The sequence below is a fragment of the Lepisosteus oculatus genome, chromosome 1 (genome assembly GCF_040954835.1).
Source record: "Lepisosteus oculatus isolate fLepOcu1 chromosome 1, fLepOcu1.hap2, whole genome shotgun sequence".
In the NCBI taxonomy this organism is placed as follows: domain Eukaryota; kingdom Metazoa; phylum Chordata; class Actinopteri; order Semionotiformes; family Lepisosteidae; genus Lepisosteus; species Lepisosteus oculatus.
In genome coordinates this window covers 55,171,695-55,192,024 of record NC_090696.1, presented here as the reverse complement: position 1 = coordinate 55,192,024, position 20,330 = coordinate 55,171,695, and the positions used below count along the sequence as shown (strand labels likewise).

The 20,330-nt window shown below is 35.9% G+C and overlaps 1 protein-coding gene across 3 annotated transcripts in view; it reads left to right on the top strand.

Moving 5' to 3' along the window:
* gabra2a (gamma-aminobutyric acid type A receptor subunit alpha2a) overlaps nt 1-20,330 on the top strand; it is a 389,198-nt gene that overhangs the window by 265,320 nt on the left and 103,548 nt on the right. For 2 of the 3 annotated variants that reach the window (XR_011189718.1, XM_015345339.2), the window contains exon 9: nt 10,604-10,806. Coding sequence is in view for 2 of the 3 variants with exons in the window: in XM_015345339.2 (XP_015200825.1) it covers nt 10,604-10,806 (203 nt within the window). In the remaining variant the exon portion in view is untranslated. Of the gene's footprint in view, nt 1-10,603; nt 10,807-13,451; nt 13,530-20,330 lie in introns of those variants that run through there. The other variant, XM_015345340.2, reaches the window with a different exon arrangement.

Genomic DNA, 20,330 nt, shown 5'->3' with positions numbered 1-20,330 from the left:
TAGTTAGGGTTCTGTTTAATAAATTGTCATTACTCAGCTGGATAAGTGTGTTATGTAAATATGTAAATACAGTATGTTGACAAAAGACTCACAAAGCAAGATCAAATTATATCCAGTTTAATAACTACAGTGTCTCTTGGAATCCAGGAGATCATTACAGTGTTTCTGACTGCAGTCCATGGCCACACAATTAACAACTACAAACACATTTTGAATACACTAAAGATGCATTTGATTGTATCCATATTTTGCAGTAATAATAATTCTACATTCACAATGTTTGAGCAGCAGTGTCAAAATAAATTGGGTCAAGTATATTTGATATCGGTGTCTGGCATCATATGTAGCTGCCTATTTTTGATACACTTCATTGGAGCCTTGAACACAAATAATAAAAGCAACTCTGAGAGGGGCATAATTTTATTTCCCAGAGAATGATAAATGAAGGTACTGTTAGAGCTTTAGGTGGCTGAGAAGTGTCTCTTAGATTTTAGATAAAGTTTGTGTCACTTGGAAGAGTTAATACTTCTAAAGTTAAAGGAGCGAGGTCTGGGGGGTCCCTTGAGCAGAAACAATTGTAACATTTATCTTAGTATATCTAGCTAAGTTGTGGATTAATGATTGCAAAGGAGCAGGACAGATCAGACAATATAAGATTACATTAAGAGCACAGAGAGAGGGAAAGAGGAAGTAACAAGGAGAAGCAGGGAAAAGAGAGAGGAGTCCTGTGGAGTAGGGACTTGAAGCTTGAGCCAGGAGAGAGCCCCTAATTCATGATCGTCCAATTACAGTGCATGAATATAATTATATTGTTATTAATTTCTTTAGATACGTGATTCCATATTATATTCCCTATTAATCAAATTCTGAAAGTATGCTTTGTTTACTCTGATAAACTTATTCGCAGAAAAGGTTAAAACGATCACTTTTCACAAAGTATATAAACGTACAGTAATATGGTCAGAAGGAGCACATAAAAATGTTTCCGAAATAACCACATGTAAGATTTTGATGCTTAAAATCTTAAGGGAGAAATGGAATATTAGTGTGTATTTTTTCTTTAAAGTACCAGTGTTCCTAAATTAATATCATTTATGACCTTCAGATATGTTATGCTCCTCTTCTTTTTATGCTCAGCTACTAAAAATTCCCTTTAGTGGTAAAATTCCATATAAATATTCAATACTAAGCGGATTAAAATGTGCACAGTAAAGAGATTAAATTATTAAATCTTTTCACTACCGAACATAGCACTACGGGTGCCCCTGTAGGTCATTTTGGCCAGGCAATCACATACCGTGCTATGGGTTTGTACCATGCATTTTGAATGGCTGCATCTGTAGTTTCCATAATATTTACTATTTTAGTTTTTCAAAGAAATGTTTATATGCTAAAGGAAAACTTAAGATGGGAGCTGGGTTCAATCCCCCGACCTCCATCATGTGAGTCACACGCCAAAGCCATTACAGCAACATGCCGCTTGACAACTTAAGCTGTAGCTGAAAAGGGCAGGAAAAATCTTTTCAAATAATCACAGGTGGGTCAAATTGACGCAGAGAAACTGGACTACGGTAATACTTTGAGCTATATGAAAATAAATAAATCCTTAAATATTGTTATTAATTTCTTTAGATATGCGATTCCATATTATGTTCCCTATTCATCAAATTCTAAAAGGAATGCTTTTTATACTACAATAATGAGCGCAAGTATTCATAGAAAAGGTTAAAACATTATAACTTTTTATAAGTTTATAAAGAAAGTGGAATACTGTTGTGTATTTTTTATTTAAACTACCACTACCAGCCATATACAGTTTGAAAATATATTTTTATTCCTAAATTAATATAGTTTATGACGTTCAGAGACGTTATGCTCCTCTTATTTTTATGCTCAGCTATGCCAAAATTTCCCTTTAGTTGTAAAATTCTATATTAATATTCAGTATTAAGCGGATTTAAACATGCACAGTAAAGAGATTAAATGAAGCAATCATTTAACTAACAACCATTCCACCATCTTTACTAATGCAAGTACTGTAATTAGGGCTGCAGTGCTATAGGTCCAAACTGCAATTTTATCCATACAATAAGGTATTACCGCCTTTTAGAAGGCAAAAGAGTGACATCACAATGCATTTACCTGTACATATTAACTGTACATACACACACATAAATACATTGCAGGGAAGTTGTGAAATTAGTCCATTTCATTTCATGAAATGCCTAATTCATAATTATGTGCATATAGTATCTCAAGTTAAAGAATATTAATTTGAAGTTATTTTCCATGTGAATTTCCTGTTTAATTTTATTTAATTCACATTGCTTCCAGTTTTATCACCTTGATATTCAGTTAAATGTTCTACAGTACTTCTAAGTTGCCTATTATAAACCATCACAATCAGAACTATTTCAGACCAGATCTGGTTCAAATACTTTTGTTTGAGAAAATTTCAAATAGATAGTAATTTTAAAGTATGGTTGCTCATACGATATTTTCAATGCTGTCATTTCATATAATGCCTTGGAAGTGAAGAATATTTGAAATTCTTCAAAATGCATTGCAAATATGTTTTAAAAACTGTAATACTGTGATTCTTATTACATTCCTTTAGATGAGGTGATGTAATAATTTCCATCCACATTTTATCAATTATGTTTGTTTCTGCAAATTGAATTTTTGACTTGCATTTCAGGCAATTTGCAAGTGAATTATACAAATACAAATTAATTCAAATAATCTGGAAACATATCTGTATTTGCTAACTCCACACTACTACAGGGGTTTATTTGTTCATTTATTTGTATTTGAAAATTATTTGTATATGAAATACAATGCTTAAAAACTGTATTCAAATCATTTTTCATATTTGTTCCATGTATTTTTGGGACAGTTTTTGTCTCTCTAATTCCAGCTAATCAGGAAATACTGTATTATGAGAGATACACCTTTTATTCTTAACGTTGTTATATTTTTTATTATAACTGGAGTTCATAATTTAAATTTGTCAGGATAACAAACTACAAATTTCAAGCTGCCTCCATCCATAAAATGTAAATACAGTAAATCCATACAATTATACCCCAGGTTTTGAGCATATTTAAAATTGTCTTCATCAGTGTAGCAGTCTGTCTATATGGTTAGGTTGTCTTCCCACATACCAGGCAGACTGAGCATACCAACCAAAATATAGAAATAATATTGTTGCAATGTTGTGTTTGACTGTAATTCCTAATTATTTTAGTGTTAACCCAAGTACTAATAATCTAATTAAAATTAATAAAAGATGTTAAATTTAATTTAATATTAACTATATAATGCACTAGAGGGCATAGTTGTATAAAAAGGTTTGGACACCCTAAGCCAAATTGTTCTGTTGATTTTCTAAGTGAAAAAAAGTTAACACAACCTCTGCAGCGACCAAACTTAAACTTGATATGTTTCTCCAAATATGAATGCACAGTTAATATTTATTTGCTAAATTTAACAGATTGAAAAAGTATGATTGAAAAAGTAATGTGGCATGTGCAAACGTTTGGGAACCCTTCCTGTTGATCCACTAGCATTATTATTAAGGGCTCAGAACTTAATTTGTCAGGCCTTAATCTAAGTCAGATGATGACAATTCCAGAATTTATTAAATTCTCTGACTCTTCGAACCTCTCAGGGTGTTGTGCTTACACTCAGCAACCATGGGCTCGTCTAAGCAGCTGACTGAGGATCAGAAAATAAAGATAATTGACAAAGCACTTACAAAGCAGGGGAAGGCTATAAAAAGATATCTAAATGCTTCCTGCTGATTAAGGTTTTGGAATGGCCTTCACAGTTCCCAGACTTTAATATTATTGAAAATCTGTGGGTAGATCTCAACCATGTATAGCATGCACGACGACCTAAGAATATTTCTGAACTAGAAGCGTTCTGCAAGGAAAAGTGGGAAAAAAATCCTAAAGCAAGAATAGAAAGACTGTTAGATGGCTACAAGAAATGTTTGGAGGCTGTGATTTCTGCCAAAGGGGGTATTACTAAGTACTGACTGATAGGGTGCCCTAACTTTTATACATCTATTTATTTTTTTTCCATCTGTTAAATTCAGCAAATAAATAGTAACTGTGCATTAAATTTGTTCTCTGCAGAGGTTGTGTTAACTTCTTTTCACTTAGAAAATCATCAAAACATGTAATTTTGCCAGGGGTTCCCAAACTTTTGCATATAACTGTATATTAGTGATTAATATGTTTCATATACAGATGCAGCCATTCAAAATGCATGGTACAAACCCGCGGTACGGTAAACTACCCACAAGCCACTGCAGGGCACCGCGGTAAGTGATTGCATTGGTTGGTAGTGAAAAGATTTAATCATTTAATCTCTTTTCTGTGCACATTTTAATCCACTTAGTTTTGAATATTTATATGGAATTTTACCATTAATGGGAAATTTTAGTAGCTGAGCATAAAAAGAAGAGGAGCATAACGCATCTGAAATTCATAAACGATATTAATTTAGGAACATAAACATTACTGTATGTACGTAAACTGTACTGTGTATGGCTGGTCTTGGTAGTTTAAAGAAAAAATACACACCAGTCTTTTATTTCTCCCAAGACATTTTAAGCATGAAAGTTTTATGAAACGGTACCCAAATATGCGATTGCTGTATAGAATGCATTTTAATTAAAAAAAAATATTTAACACGAAAATTAAGCTGTTTACATCTTCCGCCTGAGAACAGTCACCCGTTGCTACCTAACGCAGAAACACAGCCACTAACTAGCAAAGAGAGGACATTAGCTATCCAATATGATAAAGAAATAAATGATTATTTTGTTTATTTCTTTTGCACATTTATTTGAACATTTCCATCGATTGTACAAGCACTTGGAAACTGAACAATCCTTAGTTCATCAGGCTGCGGGCATTCTCCCAGTCTGGCGCCGGTCTGTGTCTTCTAGGATATAATGCCAGCGAACTCTTGTTTTTATGTCCACTATAACAGACAATCTCCTTTGCTTTTAACCGAGCGTTTAATAATTTCCTAAAATGAAAATGATTTACTTTATTTTCCTCATGGGATCAATAAAAGTATCATCTATCTACATAAACTATCGGACAGAATTCTGAGGTCTCCCCATACCAGAGATAATGGTAGGGCTTCAGAATGGTGATTGGCTGACACCATCTGACACCCCTCTGATTGGAGAAAAAAGACGTGCTGGTTTGCTATACATACTGTACCAGGAAGAGGATTTCTTTCTATTCGAAACGTGTATTTTAAAAGTTTAAGAAGTAAAAACCTTACAGCGTACACAGACTTCTAAACTGATCAGGATCGTTATCTTTGTCTTATGCATAATAATGTTCACCACTCTGTCCAGCAAATTAATAATAAACGTTATGTTATATAGCATTTTAAACGAATAAGTAATTAGATTGCTCATAAACCAAATCACTTATTCTACATAAACACAGCATAATTGCTCTCTGAAAATGCTTTTTCTTTTCATTTAGGCTCAGATTTCAACTATAGATCATATTATTAATAACCATAATAACGACCAACCAGCAAAAACAACCATATAAACATAATACCAACCAAAAACATAGATAACAACCACAATACAAAATCAAATATATCAAACCATTAAACTCTCTCAAATTCCTCCAATTATCATAATCCCGCCCCTTGTGCAAAACCAAACCCTCCTCCCATCCCAGTTTATCCTCTTTATTATAAACAAAATCTACCTCAATTTTCAACATAAAGCATTACACAAAATCAATACCTCAACACTCCATACTCAACAACGATAATTCACAAACAGCCAGAACATGTAACTCCACATTTCCAAATAGACCTCATTTCCGTAGCCCCGCCCCTTATGCAAAACCAACACCCCTCCCCTGTTCTCCCTCTCCACTGGTGTTTGTAATCGTTTTTATTTTTAAATAAATTTTAGCAAAGTCATGTATTTTAAAAATCTTAAGATTTCTATATTTATGTCTTTATTTAGTGGTTTCATTAGTGACAAAGGCTAAACTTTCTTGGAAAAATGTATTTTATGTAAACCATGTTTACTATTAATTCATTTAGGGCTAGAATATGTTAATTGTCTTCTGATGAAAGAAGGGTTCCTTTCGCCGTAGCTGAGTTGACATTAGAAGCTTGCCACGCCCGGACTGTTTCTTAACTAGCTTTCTTAACTAGTAAGTACTGTACTTACTGGGTTTTTGAAGGGGGGGGGGGTGTCTTTCGCTGGAAATCTCGCACCCTTCTACTTTGAAAATACCTGTGAAACTGGTTTAATTCATCACAGCCAGCACTCCTGAAGAGAGGGGGGTTGTATTTGCAGTGCATCGGTAATACAGTAGATGGGAAAGCCAGAGTCGACCGCTACGCCGCCACGTGTTATGCTCTTCGTTAATGTCTAAGCCGGAACACATCATTATATCTCATTTTGTATTTCTTTAAAAAAAAAATCGTTTGCCCAGCCTAACAGTATTGTTGTTATTGTTTTTAACCTCTAAAGCGCTTTGAGGAGCCACCTTTAAAGGCGCCATATACAATAAAGTTCATTATTATTACTATTGTTAATTTGCTGGACAGAGAGGTGAACTTTATTACACAGAAGACAAAGATAGCGATTTACGTTACATTTTGCATTGTGCTGCTGTAATACAATTTTAAATAATTAAAAGTCTAACAGTATCAGCTTTATTTATGGGTTTTAAAGGCAATTTAAATCAATATAAATGTTTATATTGTAACGCCTAGGTGACTATTCATTGTTATTAAAATGACATAAATTCGATAATGTTGTGATATTTAGAAATATACATTTGTTTGGTGCGAGTGAAGTTTTATTTAATCTCTGAGCCATACTGATTCTTATGGAAGCCAGTTTCCGCCAGGGAGTAAAAAAAAAACACACTATGGTATTCTCTCCGATGCAGTGCAGTTAAAAACATATCTCTGATGCTGTTCCTAAATGAATATTGTTTATGACCATCAGACGCTTTATGCTCCTTTTCTTTTTTCCAGTGGATTGAACAGGGAGAGGCATTTCATGATGTACTTTTCACTGATGAAACACCGGTGGCTCTGGAACAGTTTTTAACCATGTCGTTTTATAAAAAGGAGAGATATGTGAACAAGCAAAACCCAAAACAAACATGTATGCCATACGGCGTACGCGTTACTGAAGCTAAAAGTTTAGCCTTTGTCACTAATGTAACCACTAAATAAAGACATATAGAAATCCCTACGTTACAGACTGTATATGGCTGGTATTGGTAGTTTAAAGAAAAAATACACACCAGTATTCCACTTTCTCCCTATACATTTCAAGCATCAGAGTCTTACATGTGGTTATTTCAGGAACATTAGTATGTGCTCCTTCTGACCATGTTACTGTTTACTGTTACTGACCATATTAAGTTTAAGTGCCTGTGGGCAATTTTCCTGTCCATGGCGGGGGGGGAGGAGGTGGACCGTCTTTCATTAGAAGGTTAGTCTGTTCTACTCTGAGAATGTAGAGGGGGTGGAAAGTGTCCGCAGTCATTTAATTAGTATTAAAATTCGCACTGATTCCCTTGCGAAGATACGGACAAAGGAATATTCGTGCGTGGAAAAAAATTGCATAAAAACGACAAAGTGAAGGCTGTGAAAACATTCACAATGTACTTTATACACAAAGCAAGTGTTCTCACAACTCTATGAGGTTTCGTGAAAATGCTATAGGCGTGCCAAAATCGTTTTTTTTTTTTTTCAGTTCAAGGTGACTTTACCGCGGTTTTCATTTTCAGATTGTGGATCAAAAAAGGCATTTAATTAAACACGCGATTGCGATTTTAATCAATTACTGTGTTGATTGAAACACACATTCTGTACAGATACAGTACAGTCACATTCTCCTGTCGTCCAGTGGTATAAAAGGAATTAGCAGCTGATTGAGATAACAATGCACCGCCCACTGAGTGGAATGTTCTCATTTGTTCTCAAGTGTAAAAAGAGGTGATAATTCTTAATAATTCCGTGTCGCATTAATTAACCTCTTCAGTTTATTCCGCCAGACAGTACATGAATATAATTATATCGTTATTAATTTGTTTAAATACACAATTCCATATTATATTCCCTGTTAATCAAATTCTAAAAGTATGCATTTGTAGGAAAAACTGGCTCAGGGACGCCAAATATGTAATCACAGTGGTTCTCTAAAGGCACCAGTTCTATAGGGTTTGGGCATTTACTGAGACAATTATTAATTGTAGCAGTAAATCACAAAGTTGATTCTTTTGATGGCTTTAGAATCCAACCATGAGACATAACTCAAACAACGCGCACACACAGGTACTAATACACGAGGATACATTTATTAATACATAGAATATGCATATAAACCTAACAGATCTTATCGAGAGCGTTATCAGAATACAAAAGGTATATATTCAATCAGTTACAAAGTGTTACACAAATCAAGAGGACATACGTTCAGTATATCATTCATTTAGACCGTTTGTAAATGAACTTGGTTATAACTTCTACATTAGATACTCAAAACAAGTACAAAACTCTTAGGAATTAAATTGATATCAACTGGTTGGGATAACAATTGATTTCTCGAGCTGTAATGCATTGAAGTTAAATACTCATCCAATTTCTGGGGATTCAGATCTTCTGTGGGCACAAAGAAACAGTTGCAGGCTGTTGCTGTCCAATCCGCGCTCTCTGGCTCGGTGCCAGGCTGTGCTGTGCGGCTTGCGACGGTGCGCTGCTGATGCTCACTGTTGGCTTTAACTAGCAAAGTTTGTGCACAGGAGAAAAGATGACTGTGGGTCCCAGCAAGTCAGGAAGAGGACCGGTTCGTTCCTGATGAAGAGCTAGTTCTGAATAGTGATTCAGCTGTCCACAGTTCCGACCTGTTCACGAGGCCTGCTGCTGGTGCTAACCTTGGGTGGATCCTCTGGTTATTCTCTGGCAACCTCCGCTCTAGACTCTTAGAACAAAGGGAAGTTCTGGCACTCGGACACACTGGCCGTTCCGTGGTTGTCCGGGCTGAGTCTCAGGATGGTCAGGAGGCACGCTGCGAGAATGTCCTGCCCTTGGGAGCCTTCTGCTCCTGGGCCGTCCTCCCCTGGAATTCTCCTTTGAATTCCCTTTAAGAAAGTCCACAGAATCTCTGAATCCCTTCTGAATCTTGTTGAATCTTACTGAATCTGAATCTAACAGGCTCTCTGTGTTGCCTGTTTTTACCTGGAGGAACTTCAGCTCATTGATTGGCTGAAAGTTCCATGGGCATCAGAGTCCCACATGGGTTACTCGGCCCTACCAGTCCCTGATTGGTTGATCAAAGTGAGATATGAGTCACTTACTCCTGACACTTAGTAATGCAGTCCAGATGTCCAACTGGCACTCCCTAGACAGATAGGCGCCAATGGATGACCATTGATCATGATAGCCAGGCTTAGCTAAGTGCATCCCCCTTTGGGAGCTGTCTTTTATCAAAGGAACCCTAAATCAGCCTGCATGGTTTCTCTGTGGCTGCACCACAGAGATGAACAGAGAAATGAGGCCTAATTTGGGAAAGCTCAGAAACACTTAATTCTGCCTTATTAATAAGCCTCGCCGCTACACATTTGTTAGATAACAAGCAAATTCACAGAAAAGGTTAAAAGACTATCACTTTTCACAAAGTATATAATCCTAATATGGTCAGAAGGAGCACATAAAAACGTTTCCCAAATAACAACATGTAAGACTTTGAAGCTTAAAATGTTTAGGGAGAAATGTAATACTGGTGTGTATTTTTTCTTTAAACTACCAAGACCAGCAATATATAGTACAGTTTACATACAGTAATATGTTTATGTTCCTAAATTAATATCGTTTATGAGCATGTGAAAGGCATGGTGAATCGGAGATTCTCAAGAATTACTTTGTATGATTGGAAAAAGAATGCGTGATCGGATCAATTAAATGCTGTGGTGTTACTTTTTGTGAATGAAAAAATAAACTCTTTTCGTTTACAAAGACGGTTACAAAGAATGTGGACCAGGGTTATACTTTGAGCTTACAGCTTGTCCAAGGTCATTCATTATTAATACTTTTAGTAATATCTTCGGTAAAGACTTTGATGCATAAAATATTCCTGCATAATTAAAATATTTATGATAAAGGTGGTAGGTTGTGTACTTTTGTCCAACTGAACAATCTTGCTTTTATAAAATATACCGCTTTTTTAATGTTTAATGATTAACATGCTGTAATACACTGTTTAAATTTAAAAGTCTAAAGAGTATACAACTTAAATTCTTAATTGAATAAAGATTGTCCCTCAGCTTGATCGGGTTTCAAAACCGACGTTTTCTGGTGACAGCTAAAATGCTGTACAGGAGAGGTTAACCTTTATTAGCTCCACCTGGCGGTTTTACAAGGTGATTCTGGATACTATTAACATAATCTAATTTGCATATGGTATAATGAGGTGTACTGCGACAGGCCCACCGTGTTATACTGCAGCAGACACCGCTTGTTTTGAATAGCTGCATCTGTATCACCACTGATGATCTATTTATTAAATGTCTTTTTTCACTTTCAGGAGTTACAACTGTGCTTACGATGACAACACTGAGTATCAGTGCCCGCAATTCGCTCCCTAAGGTGGCCTACGCAACTGCTATGGATTGGTTCATCGCTGTGTGTTACGCTTTTGTCTTCTCTGCACTGATAGAGTTTGCAACAGTGAATTACTTTACAAAACGTGGATGGGCCTGGGATGGGAAAAGTATAGTGAATGACAAGGTAAAGTATTTGCAATTTGGAAATCTATGTGAATAATAAATTACTGCAGAATTTGTTAAAAAAATAATGGTACATGTATTGATATAGCTATAACAAGTCACTTAAACACATTATTCCTTCAAATGTATATTGCTAATACATTATATTTTATATAGAAACAAGTAAAGTTTAATTCCATGCTGAAAAGCATAAGAGGGAAACACAATTTCAGCTGTTGAGCCTTCTTCAGCTTCACAATCTTTTATATTTCATATATCTTCATATACTGAACTTCAAAATAAACCTATAATTCTATTTTTGCATCGCAGTTTTAGAATAAAAAAGGATAATATAGGATATTAACCTGCAACGACTAGCATCCCATTCAGGGTGTATCCTGCCTTGCACCAGTTGTTTACTGGGATAGGCTCCAGCTCCCTCAAGACCCTTTGAATAATTAAAAATCAATGGATGGATAAAATTAGGGATATTGATAAAATAAGTTAGTGTCATTTTGGTTAATTGATTATTAAAGACTGACTATGATACAATGTCAAGTGACATTGACTTGTAAAAGATCTATAAGACTGCCTCATTAGTGAGAGAGTAGAGGTGATTTGACTTGCTGCATGTTAGGTGAAACTCAAGAAAGACAAAACACAGAATGCAGCCAATATACACAACTCATCAAGAAAACTATTGGTATGTTGAAGGTCAGACTAAGTAGTACAGTATGTCACCGACTCCTCTTTAAATCATTATTCATTTATTTGTTGAATTTATCCAAAAGAATTTATGTTGTATCCATTTGTACAGCTAGGTATTTTATAGAAGCAGGTTAAATGATGTACCTTCAAGAAGGATACAACAGAAACATCCTGTCCGTAATTTGAATGCCAAACTTCCCAGTTATGATTCCAGAATCATTCCAACTACAACACAGCCACCACTTAATTTCCAAATGAATCTAGCTTTTTATGTAGATCACCCTACTTAATATCAATGAGTGTGGAGCAGACATGCAGAATGACATGCTAGTTGTTGTTAACAGTAAACCAATCAATGATACAAATGTAATCTTCTGAGCTGAGCTGGACTATCTTGTTACTGCAGAACTTTACTTGTAATACTTGATGCCAACTACAGATCCTGAGACTTAATTTGCTGCTATTGCTGTGAGTTCACCCTCACTTGACGGCATGTGCTTTTATTCTGTTTGTCTAACTTTCTTAAAAGACTGGAAATTAGCATTTATTACCAGTAAATACACAGAGTCTTGTTCAGCCACTGCAAGAGGAATGAGACAGAATCAAACAGGACAACAGATTTATAACTGTATTGCTTTTAGGGGTGGACACACTATATGAGGCAATGTCTCCCCTGTTGATAAAAAAATGATAATAATCCTATAACCATTTCAATCAAATGTCAGTGCCTCTGCTACAAAAAAGATTCTGGCAATTTCTTAATAATAGTTTGTTGCAAGTATATTTTAGAGAAACATTTCCGCTTCTCCCTAAAAGATAAACAGGAGTCTGTCTCTGAAGTTTAAAGAAGTTTTTATTTCATGCACATGGGAGATGCTTGGGATATTTTTCTTAAAATGATTAAGCTAGAAGAGTCCTTAAATATGTTTCTGTCATATTTCATGTTTTCCTCTGCTTATCTGATTGACAGCATTCCAAGATCATGCTCATCTTCCTCTTGCCTGTTTGCCAAAGATAACTTATTTTAATTTTAATACAATTGGTTGCTTAATTTCTTAACATGGGTACCTATATAACACAGTACAGAATTAAATAGCAGCCCTTGTGTCCAATATTCTTACATTCCAGTTCAAACAGTTCTGTATGTCCACCTTATAAAGTACTGTAGCGTCAGCAGAAAAAGTTCACAAAGACCCTCTCAACAATAGGTGAAGATTTCATTTAATCCTTAGCATGTTTACTTGTTTTGCATGTTTTACATGAAAAGTGCTATAAAATAAAGATTAGTTTACTCATATAAGACTTCCCATACTTTTTGGTTACATCTAGGTACAATGCACCCTTTCTTTGAAATTATTTGCATTTCTACAGACCCTGAAGATTAGCAGTACTATATTATATTGCAATGCTTTTATGTCTAATTGAAGCTTAAACGTTACATTATGCACAAGCCAGAATAAAAGGAAAATACATAAAAAGAAGAGAACTGTGGCTGGAAATCAAGGGAAACTATGAAGCAGAAGTGACATGACTGTATTTCTAAGATAATTCTAGAGCAACTTTAATAAGAAAATAAATGACATTTATATTGAATGGCACTCACCTCAAATAGCCCACTTTCAGATTTTCATATATTTATACCCTGTCCATTTTGTTTAGTGATTGGACAGTTTATCAAACTTTTCTGCAAAATGATTAAGTCTATTAGGCAGTCCTTTCAGTTTTACAGATTGTTTCCATATGGATGAAGTAGTAGGTGTAGGGACAATAATTGTAAATGGTGTATAGCTCTGTTTTCATTATCTAGTTCAGATTAATCATAAACCCTTGAGATTTGCTAGTATTACTATAAAATGTAAATGAAAACAGCATGAATTTCAACAAAGATTCTAAGGGATAGAAAATGTAAATTACCTCATCCCTGAAAAAGTCTGGTCTATTTTCAAATTTGTTTTCTAGGTCTCAAAAGAGATGACACAAGAGGGAAAGATCTACTTTGTCTGAAAGAAAGGATCTCTTAAAATACATGCACACCCAATTATTTTACAAACTATTTTTTTTACTACAACTTGGACTGTTCATCCAGTAAATTGTGTTGCGGTATCTCATTTCAGGAATTTTCCCCTTATTAAAATGCAAATTTCCTATTTCTCAACTGTATATCCTACAGTGATTGCTAGCCACTTACTGTGCAATTTCTGTGACTAGTATAGGATAACTGCTAAAATGTTACTATTTTCTATATAATTTCAGTAAAACATGGCACCACAAAGGTCTCTTGAGTAGCTCATCTGTTAAATGCACTTGTGAAAAATGCAGACTGAGCCCTGCAGTCAGCAACATACAGATGCAGTAATTTAAAATGTGAAAGATGTGGTAGATCATGGTATCACTGACAGCAGTGTCATGGCTTTTTAAGAAAAAAAAACAATGTGCTTGTTAGACATGTCATGAGTTAGGCAGGGACCTCTCATTGTTTTTTATTTTTGATTTTCTTTAAAAAACAATTAAAATCAGCTCCCCACTTTCACCTTGCCATAACTATAGTGGAGATGTAGCATATCTGGGGGCTTGTTCAAGATCTGTTTTGTGGAGCTAATATTTGTTCCTCGGTTTACACATGCTGCACTTGGGGTGTTGTTGTGTGAACAGTGCAGTATGTGTGAAATACTTTTCTTAATCAAAATTTAAAGTTAAATTTCTCATTGCTGAAATTTGTATTAAGACAAAATAGAGATTTTCTTAAAAAGAATGTAAACCTGAAAGAGGCACATTACGTTTGCAACAAGCTATAATAACAAAATATTTTACACATCCTACAATATGTAAAAAAATCTAGCCAAGACTATCACTTTAAAGGTTAATTCCAAGCTGAAAAGACAAGACTCAACGTGTCTGCTCTATACCTCTTTAGTTTACAGCTCGGCCATGATCCCTTATTATTAATATTATTAATAATTTATCAATCAATCAAGGTTTATTTATCAATGCACGAAAAGAACAGCATACAGCGGTGTTGTCGGCAATTAAATGCTTTATCCGTGAGCCAGTTAGGAGGGATAAAATAATAGTAGGACAGAAATTTATAGGGATTAGGTTAAGATTACAATACAATAAATTATACAATTGCTATTTACAATACAATCACAGATTGTGCGAAAGTAATACAAGGATAGTAGGTATTTAGCAATGTTCATATGTGTCCTGAGAGTGCAAGATGATAGGAGGGCGCTGGTGCACCCTATCAGTTCAAGTAGGTTGCCTATTCACCGGTGGCCTTTTGGGTAATTGCAAGTGTCTGCTGTGGTAGGCTGTTTAGCTGTCTTATTGCCTGGGGGAAGAAGCTGTCATGAAACCTTTTGGTCTTGGTCTGTATACTTCGGTAACCACACCAAGTTATGGTATGTTCACTGAAACCACAACAAGTTGTGGTTAGGGTGACAGGGGTCCCTGAGGATAGACTTGGCCTTCTTGAGGCATCTAACAGAGTAGATATAATCGATGTCTGGTAGTACAGTTTGTGTTTTGAACCAGTTTCACCACCCTCTTGAGTACCTTGTACTCTCGGACGGAGCAGTTAACATACCAGGCAGTGACATAGCTGTTTAGGATGCTTTCAGTGGTGCAAGTGTAGATGTTGGAAAGGATGTGTGACAGTATGCTGAACTTATGTAGTCTGCGGAGAAAGAATAGGTGCTGCCGTGCAGTCTTGGCTACGAGGTTGGTGTGGTGGGTTCAGGTAAGATTGTCTGTGATATTGACACCTAGGAATTTGAAACTGTTGACTCTTTCCACTGCGGACCCACTGATGTGAATGGGTGTATGGTCTGTTCCTCGATGCTTCCTGTAGTCCACGATCAACTCCTTAGTACTGCTGGTGTTCAGAGAAAGGTTGTTGTTCTGGCACTATGCTGTCAGCATTTCAACCTCCTCCCTGTACTCAGACTCATAACCGTTCATGATCAAGCCAATGATCATTGTATCGCCTGCAAGAATTTGTTTTGTTCCTGGTGACGCAGTTGTGGGTGAATAAGGAGTAGAGGAGGGGGCTGAGCACACTGCCTTGGAGAGCACTGATGTTCAGACTCAGGGTGGAGGATTAACTTATGCCTACTCTCAGCACCTGCAGTTGGCCCGTCAGAAAGTCAAGGATCCAATTGCAGAGAGGGGAGCTTAGTCCTAAGTCCTGGAGCTTGGTGATAAGCCTTGAGGGTACGATGGTGTTGAATGCTGAGCTGTAATCAACAAACAGCATTCTCACATACGTTCCTTTCTTATCTAGGTGTGAAAGGGTAGTGTGTAGAGCAGTGGTGAAAGCATCCTCAGTTGATCTGTTCTGTCTATGTGCAAATTGCAGTGGGTCCAAGGAGTCAGGCAGTAAAGAGGTGATATGTGCTTTCATCAGCCACTCGAAGCATTTCATGACTGACGTGAGTGAAACGGGGCGGTAAGACAGCTAACTCTGGTTTTCTTGGGGATTGTAACAATGGTGGTTTTCTTGAAGCAAGGGAAGACTGTGCATTGTGTGAGGGAGAGATAAAATTTGTTCATGAAGATGTCCGCTAGTTGATCTCCACAGGCCTTCAGGACTTGACCAGGGATAGTATCAAGGCCAGGAGCTTTGTGTGGTATAGTCTTTTTAACGACTTTGTACACTTCAGGTCTGGAGACAGACAGTGGGTATTCCCCCTGGTTTACTGGGATTTCCTTAGCTTGTTCTGTGTTATGGACTTCAAACCGTGTGTATAATTAATTTAGTTCATCGTGGGGAAAGGTGGTGTGTGTCATGTTGCTGTGTTTTGCTTTGTAGTCTTTGATGGTCCAGATTCCATGCCAAATATTCCAAGTGTCCCAGTCGTCGTGATATTGTGGTTCCAGTTTCACTCTGTAGCTATGTTTTTTTATGCTTTTCTGAGATTGGATCTGGATTTTCTGTACTTGTCCTTGTCTCCAGAGTTGAAGGTGGATGTACTAGCTCTGTGTTTAGCGTGTACTTTGTCATTTACCCATGTTTTTTGATTTGGGTATGTGTGAACAGTAATCCTGGGCAGCTTCGCATAAATTCTGCCAGTCAGTAGTGGCAAATTTGCTGAAAGGAGGTCCAATCCTGGAAGGGAGTGTAAACAATATCCAACATGTTTGCAATATTCCGTTTGCATTTAAATTGGAACGTTTTTACAAATATAAAAAGATTTACAGTTTACAGAAACGTTCCCACAGAGCCACACAACATTGATACAACATAAACAACAGTCTCTGGCTCACTTAAAGGTGTAACACATCTTCACTGCCATGATACTGTTTCAACATGTTGATCAGCTGTTCTCCAGTTACTGACAATTGTAAAAATAACCCTTCTTCCCCCCTGTGTTGAACTTAAAGAATTCCGTGAAGAAAAACTTAATCACTAAACCATCACTTATTATAATACACACAGTAACGCAGAGCCAATTTTGCCAGAAACAACCTCCGAGTAAGTCTTTGGTTTGTTCAGTACTATAAAGTGCAATATACAGTTTAAAGTTCTAAATTTAAAGTTAAATTGTTGGCTGATTACTGGCTTCGGAAGTTTTGCTATATATATTTTTTCTCAATTCAGAAGTAAACCTGAAAGAGAACCATCATGTTCAGTAGTGAACTATTTTTAGATATCCGGCCATGTAAGAAAAAGACAAAAGTAATGCCCTGATTGGGCTTTGAACCGCCTTGGTGCAGCGTGCTACATTACAGTCCAAGAGCATTCCATTGTCCATTACCACTATAAGTACAATAAAAAAATAAATGCCAAAATGTTTCATAAACATCCACTTGTGATATTTTAGCTGCTTAGTGACATAAATATTACTATCAATTGGTATTAAATCAGTGCAACTTTTTATACAATAACAGTAGTCTTTTTACTACATATTCTTAGAAAAGGATAAAACATTATAGCTTTTTATGAAATACAATGTTAGAACAAGTACATTAAAGCTATAACCCACAGTCAACTAGCTAAAGACTTTGATGCATAAAATATTTATGAAGAAGGTGGAATAGTGTTGTGAACTATTTTATAATTAGCTACCACTACAATCTACTGTGTGTACATTAGGTATCTGTTAGGTTTTATTATGCTTGTTCTAACATTATTAAGCTTATATTCGGTACTTCATAAAAAGATATACGTTTTATCTTTTTCTAAGAATACGTAGTAAGAACATCACTTGCTGTTATTGTAAAAAGATACATGTTGTAGTGATTTAACTTGATAGTTACAGATGCAGCCATTCAAAACAAGCGGGTGATACCTCATTATTTTGTGGTGCGCTTGACGCAGTGTACCGCACTTTACTGTATTAATACAGTAAATTCTCACATAGTGCCACATGATACCACGTGGTACCGCAAGTAAAATAAAAGTATCCAGAATTTCCGCAAGGTGGAGCTAATAAAGCTCAACCTCTCATGTTTGAGCTGTCACCATCAAAGTCTTTGCCGAATATATTACTAATAGTATTAATAATGAATGACCTTGGACAAGCTGTAAACTCAAAGTATTGCCCTGGTCCACATTCTTTTTTCCATTGACCGTCTTTGTAAAAGTAACACCACAGCATTTCGCAATCACACATTTGTTTCTAATCATGCAAAGTACATGCATAATCTCCGATTCACCATGCCTTTCACATGCTCATAAAAGAGATTGATTTAGGAACATAAACATATTACTGTATGCAAACTTTACTGTATATAGTTTGTATATGTATATTTAATGCCTTTACTGTGCCTGTTTAAGTATTGAATATTTATATGGAATTTTACCACTGAAGGGAAATCTAAGTACCTGAGCATAAAAAGAATAGGAGCATACTATAACGCTGTGAAGGCCATAAACTATATTATTTTTGGAACATATACAGTATATGGCTGGTCTTGGTAGTTTAAAGAAAAAATACACACCAGTATTCCATTTCTCCCAAAACATTTTAAGCATCGAAGTCTTTAACTAACATGTGAAATAACATGTATAAAAAGTGGTAGTTTTAAGCTTTTCTACAAATACGCTCAATACCGGAGTCAACAAGCATACTTTTAGAATTTGATTAATAGGGAATATAATATGGAATCACGTATCTAAAGAAATTAATAACGATTTTATTATATTCATGTACTGCAACACAGTAGTACACGCTGTACAATGTCTGTTGATTCTGTGAAGGGCTGTTTCACCTCTCCTCATGCAACCTTGTGGGTGGTACTGTGGTATACATTCCTGACTTGTAAACCACAGGTTATGTGTTCAAATCCAGCCAGCTGCGTGACTTTTCTTTTAACAAACATTTATTTGAAAAAATAGAATAGCAATATTATGGACAATTAATTGACAATAAATATAGAAAGCACATAATACATTTGGGAAATAGTTTTGATATGTAAATAGTTCCCTGGTTCTGCACCCCTGGGTGTTTCTCTATCTCTCGCTCATTCGCCCCCTCCCGCTCTCTCGCTTGTTCGCTCGCTCGCCCTCCCCCCCCCTCTCAATTCAGTTCAATTCAAGGTGCTTTATTAGCAGGGCTCGTCATGTGTTTCTCTCTGGTCGGGGCGCGGGAGACCTCACTGGCAGGTGGTGACGGAGAAGAAAATAAAGGCAGCTTTTAACTCCGCAAATCTGAGTTTTTTGGTCTGTCCTATCCGAACCCGAAATTGTTACATTATCATTCTGTCCATCGAAAACCTGTTTATATGTGACCTTTCAGAACACCTATCTGTTTTCTACCTAGCACAATTTATGAGCACTAAATTAATTCAAAAAGAGAAAACATTGGCTTTATTTAAACTCCAGTGAAAGTATTAATGGTTTTTAATTACCATACTTTTATGGTACATGACTTTGTTAAAATGTATTTACACTTGTAAAAAAAACATTCCAATGTTAATGCGACACGGAAGATAATGTGGTGTATTGGTCGTTAGTGAAAATTTTTTATCATTTATTCTCTTTACTGTGCATATTTTAATCAGTCGAAGAAAGATTTTAATGTCTTTCCTGTGCCTGTTTTAGTATTGAATATTTATATGGAATTTTACCACTAAAGGGAAATTTTAGTAGCTAAGCATAAAACACAGAGGAGCATGACGAAGGTCATAAAGGTCATAAACAATATTAATTTAGGAACACAAACATATTATGTAAACTGTATGTTGCTGTTATTGGTATTTTAAAGAAAAAATACACACCAATTCTCCATTTCTCTCTAAACATTTTAAGCACCAAAGTCTTACATGTGGTTTTCATCACTCTCTGCGGGAGTGCTGGCTGTGATGAATTAAACCGGTTTCACAGGTATGTTCAAAGTAGAAGGGGGGAACAAGCTGCCCAGCCGTGTGGAATGCTACAGAACACTAAACAGACAATCCACACTAGCCGAATATTTGACCAAGATATCCAGACACAGCTGTATGAGCTCCACCAGTAAAACTCAAAGTATTAAGCTGGTCCACAGTATTTGCAATCCTCATTTTAAATGAAAATACTTTATTTTTTCATTGACAAAAAGTAACACCCACCACAGCATTTCGTTGATCTAACTAACAAGGATGGGACATTAGCTAGCCAATATGATAAAGGAATAACTTACTTTTTTGTTTATTTCTTTAGCACATTTATTTGAACATTTCCATCGATTGTACAAGCACTGAAAAACTGTTCAATCCCTAGTTCGTCTGGTATTTTCTTTTACTATAACAGATATAAAAACTCCCTTGCATTTAACAGAGCGTTTCATAATTTCTAACAATGAAAATTATTTAAACTGCGACACTTTATCATTCAACGAGAGCTCAAAATATCACAAG